The sequence below is a fragment of the Anomaloglossus baeobatrachus genome, chromosome 1 (assembly GCF_048569485.1).
Source record: "Anomaloglossus baeobatrachus isolate aAnoBae1 chromosome 1, aAnoBae1.hap1, whole genome shotgun sequence".
Classification (NCBI taxonomy): domain Eukaryota; kingdom Metazoa; phylum Chordata; class Amphibia; order Anura; family Aromobatidae; genus Anomaloglossus; species Anomaloglossus baeobatrachus.
Window position 1 is genome coordinate 667,388,455 of NC_134353.1, and position 10,011 is coordinate 667,398,465.

General features: G+C 50.4%; 1 protein-coding gene across 3 annotated transcripts in view; it reads left to right on the forward strand.

Annotated features, from left to right (window-relative positions):
* The window catches only part of ACACB (acetyl-CoA carboxylase beta), a 352,023-nt gene that overhangs the window by 133,496 nt on the left and 208,516 nt on the right, over positions 1-10,011 (forward strand). For all 3 annotated transcript variants that reach the window (XM_075320034.1, XM_075320035.1, XM_075320036.1), the window contains 2 exons: positions 5,315-5,478; positions 5,869-6,019. In XM_075320034.1, coding sequence (XP_075176149.1) covers positions 5,315-5,478; positions 5,869-6,019 — 315 coding nt within the window. The remainder of the gene's footprint in view (positions 1-5,314; positions 5,479-5,868; positions 6,020-10,011) is intronic.

The following is a 10,011-nucleotide window of genomic DNA, read 5'->3' on the forward strand; positions in this document are numbered from 1 at the left end:
CGTCCACAGTCTTCGTTCCACTCCTTTCGGAACTCATTTGGTTGGTCGACACCCCGTGCTGTCCACGCCACCAGCCGCGGACTACGCAGGGACCGACCTTCTCAGCTCTCCCCGAAACCTACTTCATCTTGGCAGCCTAGACCGAAACAGTCCAGGACTAGGGAGACTCAGCCACGACGTTTTCCCCCCTCATGACTCCTTCGGCGCCCCGGAAGACACACTCATTGTAGGAGGTCGACTGCGGCTCTTTCAACACATCTGGGCTGCCGCCTCAGACGACAAATGGGTGCGAGACCTTGTGTCTTCCAGTTACCACATAGAATTTCGGACCCGACCCCCAAGTCGGTTCTTTCTCTCAAACCCCCCAAAGACTCGAAAACGACGCAAAGCTTTTTTCTCAGCAATCCACTCGCTCCAAACAGCAGGAGTGATAATACCTGTCTCAAATTACCGCTGCGGCGGAGTACCTCATGCAGGCCTCCATGGACGCTGCTACCTGCGCAGCATTTGCCGCCTCAAATACCATAGCCATCCGTAGAGCTCTCTGGCTCTGACAATGGCGAGCGGACTCTGCCTCCAAGAAGTGTCTCACGGGCCTTCCCTTTTTTCCAGACCGATTTTTTTGGCGAACGTCTGGACAAACTCATTTCTGATGCCACGGGAGGAAAGAGTACCTTCCTCCCCCACCTGAAGTCCAGCACGACCTTCACCAGGCGTCCACAGTCCTCGCTCCGCTCCTTCGGAACTCATTGGTTGGTCGACATCCCGTGCTGTTCCCGCCGCCAGCCGCGGACTACGCAGGGACCAACCTTCTCAGCTCTCCCCGAAACCCACTTCGTCATGGCAGCCTAGACCGAAACAGTCCAGGACTAGGGAGACTCGTCCACGACGTTTTCTCCCCTCATGACTCCTTCGGCGCCCCGGAAGACACACTCATTGTAGGAGGTAGACTGCGGCTTTTTTCCAACACATCTGGGCTGCCGCTTCAGACGACAAATGGGTGCGAGACCTTGTGTCTTCCGGTTATCAGGACCCGACCCCCGAGTCGGTTCTTTCTCTCAAACCCCCTAAAGTCTCAAACGACGCAAAGCTTTTTTCTCCGCAATCCACTCGCTCCAAACAGCAGGAGTGATAATACCTGTCCCGGACGACGTGAAGTTCAGGGGTTTTTATTCCAACCTCTTTGTGGTCCCCAAAAAGGATGGGTCAGTTCGACCCATCCTGGACCTCAAACACCTAAACAAACATGTGCACGTACGGAGATTCAGAATGGAGTCCCTAAGGTCCACTATTGCATCCATGGTTGAAGGGGAATTCCTCGCATCCATAGACATCAAGGACGCGTACCTGCACATACCCATCGCCCCAGATCACCAAAAGTTCCTCTGCTTCGCAGTTCAGGACTCCCACTTTCAATTCGTAGCTCTACCCTTCGGCCTTGCCACCGCACCAAGGGTCTTCAACAAAGTCATGGCGGCCGCCATGAGCGTCCTTCACGCCAGGGGAGTAGTCGTTCTCCCTTACTTGGACGACTTCCTCATCAAGGTCCCCTCCTTCCGCGACTGCTCAACCAGCGTACAGATCACTGTGGACACCCTATCCTGCTTAGGGTGGCTGGTGAATCTAGACAAATCATTCCCGATCCCATCACGATCCTTCACCTTCCTGGGCATGTCCCTGGACACCCGTCGGGGCTTGATCTATCCCCTCCTGGACAAGGCGATCACTCTTCAACGAGCGGTACGCTGCCTTCTACGTCCTCCGTCTCGCTCCAATCGATTCAGCATGAAGGTGCTCGGCAAGATGGTGGCGGCTATGGAAGCAGTGCCCTTTGCTCAACTGCACCTCCGCCCACTGCAGCTAGCCCTTCTAGCGGCCTGGGACAAGAGCCCCTTCTCCCTGGACAGACATCTTTCACCTGACGCCCTCAGTCAGGTACGCACTTCGCTGGTGGCTTCGGTCCTCATCCCTTTCGAAGGGGAGATCTTTTCTCCCAGCGAACTGGCTGGTCCTGACCACGGACGCCAGCCTCCTAGGCTGGGGAGCAGTGTACCGGCACCACACTGCTCAAGGATGTTGTACGCCCCAGGAGTCTTCCCTAACCATACACATCCTGGAAACCTGCGCGATCTTCCTCGTGCTCAGGGCATTCTGCCCTCTGCTAGCGGGTCATCAGATTCGTGTCCAATCGGACAATGCGACAGCTGTAGCCTGCATCAATCGCCAAGGGGTACACCTGCAGCAAGGCAGCTTATCTCGAGGCCCACAAGATCCTCAGCTGGGCCGAATCGACAGGGTCAGTGATGTCAGCGGTACACATACCGGGATTAGAGAACTGGGCAGCAGACTTCCAAGTCGCCAAGGCCTGGCCCCCGGAGAGTGGTCTCTCCACCCAGAAGTGTTCCTACACATCTGCTCTCGCTGGGGTACATCAGACGTGGATCTAATGGCCTCAAGGTTGAACGCAAAGGTACCCGCGTTCATAGCCAGGTCACGCGATCCGCAGTCCATCGGCGCGGATGCTCTAGTCTGCTCCTGGCTCCACTTCCGCCTGCCTTACATATTTCCACCCCTACCTCTGCTGCCGCGGGTAATCAGGCAAATCAAGGTAGAGGGAGTCCCGATGATACTGATTGCGCCAGTCCGGCCCAGGCGCGCCTGGTACGCCGAATTAGAACAAATGCTCGCAGACGTACCATGGCGCCTTCCAGACATCCCAGACTTGCTGTCACAAGGGCCCATTTCCCATCAGAACTCCAGAGCCCTGAAGCTGACGGCATGGCCATTGAGACCTGGGTATTAACAAGAGCAGGATTCTCCCCCGCGGTTATCTCCACCATGATCAGCGCCCGAAAGCCTGCTTCATCCCGCATTTACCACCGTACGTGGAAAATCTTCCTTTCATGGTACAGGGAAACTAACGTCCAGCCTCTGCCTCTGGCCATCCCCAGAATTCTCGATTTTCTGCAGGTTGGCTCTCAGTTCCCTTAAAGGGCAGGTCTCAGCGCTCTCAATCTTCTACCAATGCCGACTGGCTCAAAAAACGCAGGTCAAGACCTTCCTCAAGGGCGTTTCCCATCTAGTTTCCCAGTACAAACGGCCGTTGGAACCATGAGACCTCAATCTCGTTCTGGACGGTCTCCAGAGGTCCCACTTTGAACCTCTCAAGGAATCTTCCCTTGTTTTTCGGTCCTGGAAGGTAACATTCCTGGTGGCAATTACGTCCATCAGACGGGTTTCGGAGCTAGCAGCACTCTCTTGCCGCGAGCCTTTTCTGATTTTTCACCATGACAAGGTGGTTCTGTGCCCCCTTCCGGATTTTCTTCCAAAGGTTCCTACCCAGTTTCATTTGAACGAGTACATTGTTCTGCCTTCCTTTTGTCCACACCCAGTTCATAGGGTGGAAAGGTCTCTGCATTCGTTAGACCTTGTCAGAGCTCTCAGATATTACATATCCAGGACAGCCCCCCTTAGGAAAACGGACTCTTGTTCGTCATTCCTGAGGGGCCTAAGAAGGGACAGGCAACTTCAAAGGCGACTCTGGCTTGCTGGATTCGCTCTGCGATCCAGGAAGTCTACCGCTTGCAACTCAAGCCCATTCCTAGTGGGCTACGGGCTCATTCCACGCGAACAGTTGGCGCTTCGTGGGCCATTCGGCATCAGGCTTCAGTGGAACAGGTGTGTAAGGCTGCGACCTGGTCTAACCTACATACGTTTTCAAACCATTACAGAGTCCATACCCAGGTTTCAGCTGAGGCAAATCTGGGTAGGACAATTCTGCAAACAGCAGTGGAGCAACTTCTCTCAGTAGGTGCTCCAGGCTGTCTGGGACTGGTTCCTAGTCCTTGGGTTGCATTGTCTTGTTTTTATTTTTCCCACCCATGGATTGCTGTAGGACGTCCCATGGTCCTGTGTCCCCCAATGAGTCGTCAGAGAAAAACGGATTTTTGTGTACTTACCGTAAAATCGTTTTCTTTTAGCCATCATTGGGGGACACAGCACACACCCTGTTGCCCTGTTGGGCCTTGGTTCTCTCAGTACCTTATTTGGTTATGACTCTTTTTTTCTCATGTTCCTCTGTTGAGGTAAGTTTTTACTGGCTTTTTCGCCTACTGCTTGTGTACTAAAACTGAGCTTGCCTGGCCCGGCCAGGGGGTGTATACTGCAGAGGAGGAGCTATGCTTTTGCAGGCAGCATAACACCCATGGTCCTGTGTCCCCCAATGATGGCTAAGAGAAAACGATTTTACGGTGAGTACACAAAAATCCGTTTTTTTATGTAGTGGAATACTGGGAGCATATGGACAGATAATTTAGATTGAGTCTCATCATAAGGGAGTATAGTTCTTGTTTTATACTTAGTTATGTCTGTAAAGTTAAACAGAGCAGTGTGCGCCTATATTCCCGTTATTGAGGAAGTCAAACTTTAGGGAACTTTGGATGAAATAGGAAGGGACGTAAGGGGGGAGCTTGTTCATGATAACTTAAATTTTTTTAGAGCAACTCGTCCAATATGTCTCTAGTGAGTTTCGTTGGACTCAGAAGTTCATTTGAGGGCGGATTATAGGAACCGTTCCAAATCAGAGTTAGAATGAGCTAGAGCAAGCCAAACAAGCCAAAGTTTTTCAATTTCCATCCATTTTGTATAGGCAGGTTTAGGTGTCCGGGCCGCTATTCTGCGTAAATAGGTCACCCAGTAATAATCGATAAAATTGAGGACACCAAGATCTCTCGTATTTTTACCATTCAACAAATTTGACTTTTGGTTTCTGTGACGGTTTCCTGCCCATATGAAATTCATGTTAGCCATCTGGAGTGATCACAGGGTTGAGAATGAAGACTTAAGATTGATACCTAAATCTTTGAGGGAGATGTCTTTCCAGTGATTGTTAAAGTTTTTATGAAGTAGATTCAGTTGAGAGTCTGGAATATTTAGTGGAAGAGCTTCCATTTTATTTTGTAGCCTGATAAGATACTAAAGTTAGATGGAATGACAACAACCTTACTCCTTTTGTCATCACCGGTTGGCAAATTAGATATCTTGATGCCAACAGGTTGATAGCTGTATTGGGCCAAAGTCAGATGTGGACATATCATTTCCTCATAGTAGTGCTGGTTACTATGAGGATAAGGACCCACATGAGCAGACCATCTGCTGCTTCAGACACTTGGCATGGCTACTGGTTGTATGCTAACATAGTTTGAAATATTCGCTTCATAATCATTAAAAGGATGTTTAGTTAGTATCAGGATTACCATTGTGTTGTATCAGGCATGGTTAAACATTCATTTTATTTATTTTTTTTTTTTTATAGGGGTTCAAGCCGAGTTCTGGGACAGTTCAAGAACTCAACTTCCGGAGCAGCAAAAATGTGTGGGGATACTTCAGTGTGGCAGCTGCTGGCGGGCTGCATGAATTTGCTGATTCCCAGTTTGGGCATTGCTTCTCCTGGGGAGAAAACCGTGAAGAGGCTATCTCGTAAGTCATTTACTGACGTTGAATGATAATCCTGCCTAGTTCGTTAGCATTTCCTTGGTTTAAGGCTGCGCTGACATGTTGCGTTCTTGGTGTTGTTGTTTTTTTTTTTTAAATTTTGTAATGATATGAGATCTGTTTATCCAATGGCAAGAACGTTGTGGAGTAGCGTTAAAACGTGTTTTAAGATTACAGGTGGTCAGTAGAGAAATTGATCAGACTGAAAATATCTCATGTTTTATTAACAATTGGTTGCAGTTCATTGGAACCGATTTAGAAACATTAAGATGAGAAAACATTTTTGACGAGAGATTGAGGTTTTAATTAGTTTATTCTTCAAATAACCTAATTGTGGAATGACTTCTATTACATAGTATGCTCTAAATTTTACAGGAACATGGTTGTGGCTCTTAAAGAGCTATCTATACGAGGAGATTTCAGGACCACAGTAGAATACCTCATCAAATTGTTGGAGACCGAGAGCTTCCAAAACAATGAAATTGACACTGGGTGGCTGGATCACCTGATTGCAGAAAAAGTCCGGGTAAAGACAGCTCTTTTTTTAATCTAAATTGTTTTGTGATTTTTGTAGTAGATGACAATATAGTGTTAATACACGACAGCCAAAGCTGATGATTTAATTTTATGAACAGACAACTATCTATTATGTAAAACAGATTGTCAGCACTGAATCCTTGAATGGTGGAGGTGCACCTATGCCGATATATCAACAGATTGAAAATACGACACTTCTCACAAATGGAAAGTCAATGGGATATTCTTTATTTTGTGATCAAAGAACTACAAATCTCATGCAAAATATGACAAAAAATATATAGGTAAAATGACAATGAAAAAAAGACTTAAGGACTCTTCCCAAGCCTTGTTCAAACTGTCTCCGTGGAAGAAGATTACGAGGTTCCAATAATGAGGGTACACCGGGGCTGCTAGCATAAAAGGAGAAAGCAAATTGCTTGTGTGGAAATATAACGTGTCTTTCTACACAACCAAATAGCTTTCTCCTTTTATGCCAGCAGCCCCGGTATATCCTCATTATTGGAACCTTCTAATCGTCTTGCAGTGTGATAGTGTGAACAAGGCTTGTAAAGAGCCAAAACGTCTTTTCTTCAGCGCTCTATTGGGAGACCCAGACGATTGGGGTATAGCTACTGCCCTCCGGAGGCCACACAAAGCACTACACCAAAAGTGCAAGGCCCCTCCCCTTCTGGCTATACCCCCCCGTGGTATCACGGGTACTCCAGTTTTAGCTTTGTGTGCGAAGGAGGTCAGACATTCCATGCATAGCTCCACAGATTTTAGTCAGCAGTAGCTGCTGACTATTTCGGATGGAAGAAAAGAGGGCCCATATAGGGCCCCCAGCATGCTCCCTTCTCACCCCTGGATGGTGTTGTAAGGTTGAGGTACCTATTGCTGGTACAGGGCTGGAGCCTCACATGCTGTTTTCCTTCCACATCCCCTTGGGGGCTCTGTGGAAGTGGGATCCTGCCGGCCTCAAAGCTCTGACGCCGGGCTCCATCCACAGACCCATAGCACCTGGTGGATGCCGAGCAGGAGTACCATCAGGGACCGGGCCCTGCATCATACAGGTACTCTGTGTCCCCGGCAGGCACAGACGCACTCCGGGCTGGCTGGGCGTTGTAGTGCGCCGGGGACCGTACACTGAGCTGGTGTTCCTACAGTTATCTGGGGGACTTTGTGTTCTGGGAACGCAGCGCCGACCCTCACTGGACCGGCGGCGCTGCTGTGACTTGTGGTGCGCCGGGGATACGCCGACCGCGCTTTTACGGCGGGGGCGTTTATAACTCTAGTCCCCGGCTTTTGGGCCTAGGACGCCGGCAGCTCCGATCGTTCCCGCCCCCACCCTGTCAATCAGGGTAGGGGAGAGACGCTGTTTCACGGCAGCGACGAGGGCTGGAGCCTGATTTACATGCTCCAGCCCTCTCACTAGGCACAGAGGGAAGCAGGCTTCCCGCTCTTGGTCAGGAACGCCCAGGGCCCGCCCCCCTTCCTCTCTCAGGACGCCGGCAGCCATTACATGCATGTCTGGCTGGAGGAAGGACGCAAGGCTCTGGGAGACCTAGACTGAGGGGCTTTGGGAGACCACACACCCGCTCTTAAGCGGGCGGTAAGCGGCTTTTCAGCTGGCCCCTCTAGTGCCTTACTGTGTATTAGTGTACTGTGTCACTGGACATAGATATTTATTGATTTCTTGCACTGTGAGGTCGCTTCCTGGCTGAATACCCCAGATCGCTCTGAGGAGGCAGCAACATGTCATCCACAAGACGCAAGGCTGCCAAGGCTAGGGCTGTGTGCACTGCGTGTGCTGCATGTGGGGCTGCTCTACCAGCAGGTTCCAATGACCCCCATTGTGTGCAATGCTCAGATCCGGTGCTGCTTCGCCAGCCGGAGTCCGGAGAGGTAGTGACCCAGGCTGAGACGCTTGTAAGTCCTGCCCCGGTGTCAGGGACAGACTTTGCAGTTTTTGCGGATAATATGTCTGTGGCTATGGCAAAAATCCTGGAAACTTTGCAATCCATGCCTGGGGCTCAGTCTATGGACACGGCGAGGTCTATGTCCTCTAATCCTCCGCAGTTGGATTTAATCCAGACTGCAAGGGGGTCCCCGGCTTCTCAGGATGAGTATAATGACTCAGATGATTGCCCCAGCCACCCCAAGCGGGCTCGCTGGGAAAGACCCTCAACGTCATCACACTGCTCAGGGTCTCAGCGCAATCAGTCTCCATGTGATGTGTCTGAAGAGAGTGATCAGGAGTCTAATCCTGGAACCCCTCTCAATCTGGATACCCCGGATGGGGACGCCATGGTAAACGATCTTATCTCAGCCATCAATAGGCTGTTAGATATTTCTCCCCCAGCCCCTTCAGCAGAAGAGGCAGCGGCAAAGCAGGAGAAGTTTCGTTTCCTCTATCCCAAGCGTAAATTAAGTGCTCTGTTGGATCACTCTGACTTCAGAGAATCAATCCAGAAACACGACGCTCATCCAGAAAAGCGTTTCTCTAAACGTTCTAAGGATACACGTTATCCTTTCCCACCTGATGTGGTCAAGCGCTGGACCCAGTGTCCAAAGGTGGACCCCCCGATTTCCAAGCTTGCAGCTAGATCCATAGTTGCAGTGGAGGATGGCGCTTCACTTAAGGATGCCAATGACAGACAGATGGACCTTTGGTTAAAATCTGTCTATGAAGCTATCGGCGCGTCGTTTGCTCCAGCATTCGCAGCCGTATGGGCACTCCAAGCTATTTCAGCTGGTTTAGCAAAAGTGGATGCTATCATACATCCAGCGGTGCCGCAAGTGGCGCACCTTACCTCGCAGATGTCTGCGTTTGCCTCTTACGCTATCAATGCGGTCCTAGAATCTACCAGCCGCACCTCAATGGCGTCTGCCAATTCGGTAGTTTTGCGCAGGGCATTGTGGTTAAAGGACTGGAAAGCAGATGCTGGTTCCAAAAAATGTTTAACCAGCTTGCCTTTATCTAGAGATAGACTGTTTGGCGAGCCATTGGCTGACATCATTAAACAGTCCAAGGGTAAAGACTCCTCTTTACCCCAGCCCAGATTAAGCAAACCTCAGCAGAGAAAGTGGCAGCAGAAGTTTCAGTCCTTTCGAGGTTCGGGCAAAACACAATTCTCCTCGTCCAAAGGGACTCAGAGGACGCAAAGAAACTCAGATTCCTGGCGGGCTCACTCACGCCCCAAGAAAGCAAATGGAGGAACCGCTTCCAAAGCGGCTACCTCATGACTTCCAGTCCCCTCCCTCCGCATCTCCGGTCGGGGGCAGGCTCTCCCGCTTTTACGACACTTGGATGTCACAGGTCAAAGACCGGTGGGTGACAGACATTTTGTCTCGCGGGTACAGAATCGAGTTCAGTTCTCGTCCTCCAGCTCGGTTCTTCAGAACCTCCCCACATCCAGACCGTGTAGATGTCCTGCGGCAGGCGGTGGACTCCCTAAGAGCGGAAGGAGTAGTGGTTCCTGTACCGTCTCAGGAACAAGGGAGAGGGTTTTACTCCAATCTCTTTGTGGTGCCAAAAAAGGACGGCTCGTTCCGTCCTGTTCTGGACCTAAAACTGCTCAACAAACATGTGCACGCCAGACGGTTCCGGATGGAAACCCTCCGTTCTGTCATTGCCTCAATGTCTCAAGGAGACTTCCTTGCCTCAATAGACATCAAAGATGCTTATCTCCACGTGCCAATTGCTACAGAACATCAACGTTTTCTACGTTTTGTGATAGGAGACGACCATCTTCAGTTCGTAGCTCTGCCATTCGGTCTGGCGACAGCCCCCCGGGTCTTCACCAAGGTCATGGCGGCGGTGGTAGCAGTCTTGCACTCTCAGGGACACTCGGTGATCCCTTACCTAGACGATCTACTTGTCAAGGCACCCTCTCAAGAGGCATGCCAACTCAGTCTACATGCTACGCTGGAGACTCTACAGACTTTTGGATGGATCATCAACTTTCCAAAGTCAAATCTGTCACCGACACAGTCACTAAC